This window comes from Brassica napus, chromosome C9 (genome assembly GCF_020379485.1).
Source record: "Brassica napus cultivar Da-Ae chromosome C9, Da-Ae, whole genome shotgun sequence".
Lineage (NCBI taxonomy): Eukaryota > Viridiplantae > Streptophyta > Magnoliopsida > Brassicales > Brassicaceae > Brassica > Brassica napus.
In genome coordinates, this window is record NC_063452.1 from 56,557,899 (window position 1) to 56,562,285 (window position 4,387).

Genomic DNA, 4,387 nt, shown 5'->3' on the forward strand with positions numbered 1-4,387 from the left:
CACTAACACCCCCTTATAAACTTTGAACTACTCATTACAAATCTATAAACCGAATTGCTACGTCGAACCGAATTGCTCGAGAAATTGGAAAAAAAAATGTGATGTGAGATGGGCGTTTTCTCTCCTACTTGGCTTTGGAAGGCCCTGCTTGGCTACATCACCAGTTTTTTAGAGAAGCATCTCTTACGTGCTCATAGATCTTTTTTTGTTCGAAAAAACCAATACTTATATTAAGAAACTCAAACAAAGTTAGGGAAATTCAGCAAAGCAAACTTAGCTAAAGCATCAGCTTCAACAATGTTAAGCCTTGGTACATAATAGAAGAGAAAAAGTACATAAGTGCTCTATGTCAAAGAGCGTTCCTCGAACTTCGATGGTCTTCAATCCTGACGAGATGGTGTTGATTGGGGACAGTGAATCTGACCATATGATCAGCGTTCTTAACCCCAAATTGACTGCCTCTAAAAGGGCAGTTTTAACCGCTAAAGCTTCAGCTATAAAAGCAGAGCCGACAAAGCAACGGTTTGCTGAAGTATGATGGAGAGTGATGTTGGAAAAGTCCTTGAATATGCAACCAAATCCTCCTCTTCTGTTGGTTGCATTCCAAGCAGCATCCACAAAACATTGATCAGTTTTTATCAAACCACATGGCTGTGGTACTTTGTTCCCGCTTCTTTCTGTTTGGGTCGTGGTTTTCCTGGCTGAGCTGCCTGCCAAGCTCTTGCTTCTTTGAGTGCCAGTGTTGCCACCTCCTGTTCGTTCATCACTAGATTTTCGAAGATGAGTTTATTCCTTGCCACCCACAGAAACCATAACACCCAAGGATACAAGGCAGCTTCACTTATGCCCGTGGGTGGGAGATTAATCATACGATGACAAGCAAGGAGCAGAGAGGCTGGGGTTGAGATGGACCCAGGGACCGGTTTGTGTAGTACCAAAATTAAGTTCCAGACTTTAGCTGCGAAAAGGCACTGAAAAAAGACATGGCGGTCAGTTTCCAGCACCCCGCATCTTTTGCACCGGCTCTCAACTTCAATTCCTCTCCTAAGAAGGTTCTCGTTCACTGGTAAGACTTTGTTCTTTATTTTCCGGAGAAAGTAATTGAGCTTAGGAGATATTTTTTAGATTGAATGAATAAGTGTTTTTCGTTTTCATCCGGTTTCTCTATAAAATTTGTTGTTGTTTGATTCATAGCAAAAAAAAAATTACGGTCTAAATTTTAGTATTTATTTGATTATATATATTTGTAAGTAAGATTATAAGATTTTGTGTTATTTAATTAACATTGAAATTTCCCCATATTTTCATTATGTATTTTTAGATTTATATACACAAAATAATTTAGATAGATATTAAAAAGAAAATTGAGGGGAGAAAAAAACCTGAGCCGTTGGATTGAATCATTAAGTTCACCGTGACGTATCGAGATAATCAATTGAACACCGCCCTTTCTCCTCTTGCGATATTTCTCTCTTCCACATCAGTGCTTGAACCACAGTTAGGTTCCCAGATAATGGCCAAGGAAACACACACCGATGACTTAGACGAGCTTCTCGATAGTAATCGATTTTTTAATTTTAATTTTAATTTTAATTTTGATATCCTTACTATCATCTTCGTCGCGAATTCTATATGTTTTGATTGATTTGTGAAAACGTGTATATTGTCTTTGTGGCTTTCGCAGGCGCCTTGGATGATTTCAAGGATCTCAATCTTACTCAAAGGTACGGTCTTTATTGCCCTAACCTTGTTTTAAGATTGTGGTTTCTCAATTTTGAGCTTAGAGCTCTGCGCATAACTTTAAAAAATCAACACTTTAATATTGTTGGGGTAGTGATTAGCTTTAATGGGTTTTGTAGAAATGAAGGGATTGATAAAGAAGATGGTGGAAAAGAAGAGATGGAGTCATTGCCTAGTGGGGTTCAAGGTCTCGGAATGGGATTACCAGACATGAGGACCAAGAAGAAAGGAAAGAACAAGGTTGCTAAAGAGGACCATGTTGCTGAGGCTCTTGATAAACTCAGGGAACAAACTAGAGAAACCGTCAAAGGGCTCGAGTCCTTGTCATCCAAGCAGCTGCTGCCGCCGGGCTCTTCTGATGATGCTATGGTTGAAGATTGGATCAAACAGTTCGAGGATCTTACTGGATCTCAGGTAAATTATCAAACACTAACTTACTTGTTACTTTTTGTTTTCTCTATTCACGTTTAGGATTTATTTCATTTACCATTTAGCACTGTTCTGCATCCTCTTAGCTGAGATATGTTTCAAACCAGTTGAGGTTATGGCAGAGTAGTACCCCATGCTGCAAATTAGCTTTGGAGGCTGTGTTAATAGGACAGATTGTGATAAATAATCTATCTGTCTTGATCATATTATCTTTGTTTAGGATTTGGAGTCAATTGTGGACACGATGATGCAACAGCTGTTGTCCAAGGATATTCTCCACGAACCAATGAAAGAGATCGGCGCAAGATACCCGAAATGGCTGGAAGAGCATGAAAGCACTCTAAGCAAAGAAGATTTCGAACGTTATTCACGCCAATATGAACTGATCAAAGAGCTCAACTTGGTCTACGAGAACGAACCAAACAATTCGACCAAGATCATGGAGATAATGCAGAAGATGCAAGAGTGTGGACAACCACCTAGTGATATAGTGCAGGAGATGGATCCTGGTTTTGATTTCGCTAGTCTAGGACAGATGTAAGTCTTCTTCTTAAGTTGGAAAATCTCTATGATCTTTAAAGGCTAATTAGACTTGACTTTTTTTCGTATATGTTCACAGGTCTCCGGATATGCTCGAGTCTTCACCAAACTGTTGTGTTATGTGATAGTCGAAGCAGGTTTCGTGGCCTGGTCAGGCCATTGGAGACCATGTTTTTCTTTGCATTGTGCAATGCAAAGCTTGTGTTTAGGTGTTAAATTAACTTGAATACTTGGTTATTTTATATTGGGATCGGTTCAGGTTCTTTTGGATTTTTTATTATTTGAAAATAATGTTACTGTATTGAAAAAAGAATTCATGAGAAAGATTATTGTAGAACAAAGTCAATTTTTGAGAAACTCTACCTTTCATTGGAGACACACTATAGAGCTCACCAAACCAGGCGACGGAAGCGAGCTGATATGAAGTCTATTGTAGAAGTATAGTAAAACCCAGAAGTTATTGATTGTTTGACTAAATGGGCTAACGTTATGGGCTTTTCCCGCGAAAGCTATAGGCTTTTTACTCAAAAGTTATTAAAGGATACTAGATTTTTTACTCGCGCTTAGATTTAATAATTTAATTTAATTTTGCAATATTTTTTAAGAAAAAGATGAATTTCGTAAAAAATATTTTTATTAATATTATTAAAATATTATTTGATTTCCTATTTACATTGTTTTTATAAATTTGTTATTTTTGAACTTAGCTATTTATTTGTTTGTATTATAAAAGTAAAATTACTGTTACTAAAGTATTTATAGTTTCTTATAAGTACATAATTTTAATATCACATAGATTTCTCAGTACATATACACTACTATACTATGCTATACACTACTATGAATACTTTATTAATAATTAGTTTTATTTTTTAATAATATTAAGATAATATAATAGAAAATTGTTTTATATACATTTTTCTATGAAATTTATTTAAAATGTGCTTTATTATTTTTCATAGTTAAGTTTTTATACAATTTCACCATTTAAATAACTAATATTTAGATATCAGTTTGTTTGTATACGTAAATGTATAAATGTATTTATAAACATGTGTATATTGTTTCTTAATAAAAAAATTAAAAACGTCATATAGATTGTTCCATTCTTATTAACTAATAAAACACTGTTATAAATATTTTATTATAATTTTATATGTATTTCTATTTGAATGACATAAAAGATTAATCTTTATGCAATATATGTAACTTTTTTGTATTTACCAAATTTTTAGCATGAATGTATTATTATATACTTATTTTATGCATATTTGTATTTAAAATACTCTTATTTAATTATTTTAAATGCATATCTAATAGTTTTATATGTATATTTAGGTCTAAATCATAATAAATATTTGATGAAATTTAAATAATAGTAACTATCTGTTTGTTAGATATAAGAAAAGGAGAAAATATATATATATAAAAATTTATGCTAATATTAAGTAATATTTTATTTATTAAAATAAAAAATAAAAACCTAAAAAATTAAATATATCTCCTACTTGATTTAGTTACAATATAAATTAATGGTGGAATTATGATGTTTTAGCGGTTCACAAAATGTTTTCCCCGATTGAGAAGTTACTTTTCTCGGAAAAGGGTTACCATGTACTTCGATTTATTATTATTAGTGACCTAATTTAAAAAATATATATATTTTAGATAATAAAAA

General features: G+C 33.2%; 1 protein-coding gene across 1 annotated transcript; it reads left to right on the plus strand.

Moving 5' to 3' along the window:
* Positions 1-1,357: 1,357 nt before the first annotated feature.
* Positions 1,358-3,066, plus strand: LOC106426096 (peroxisome biogenesis protein 19-2). The gene is made up of 5 exons (XM_013866812.3): positions 1,358-1,559; positions 1,685-1,724; positions 1,860-2,154; positions 2,390-2,706; positions 2,789-3,066. Exons 1-5 carry the CDS (start codon positions 1,514-1,516, stop codon positions 2,832-2,834), a joined length of 744 nt encoding a protein of 247 aa, XP_013722266.1. The 5' UTR covers positions 1,358-1,513; the 3' UTR covers positions 2,835-3,066.
* Positions 3,067-4,387: the final 1,321 nt, after the last annotated feature.

Coding starts and splice junctions, on each gene's coding strand:
- LOC106426096 (XM_013866812.3), top strand. CDS start 1,514: ATGGCCAAGGAAACACACACCGATGACTTAGACGAGCTTCTCGATA. Junction 1,560..1,684: donor CTTAGACGAGCTTCTCGATA/GTAATCGATTTT, acceptor TGGCTTTCGCAG/GCGCCTTGGATGATTTCAAG. Junction 2,155..2,389: donor AGGATCTTACTGGATCTCAG/GTAAATTATCAA, acceptor ATCTTTGTTTAG/GATTTGGAGTCAATTGTGGA.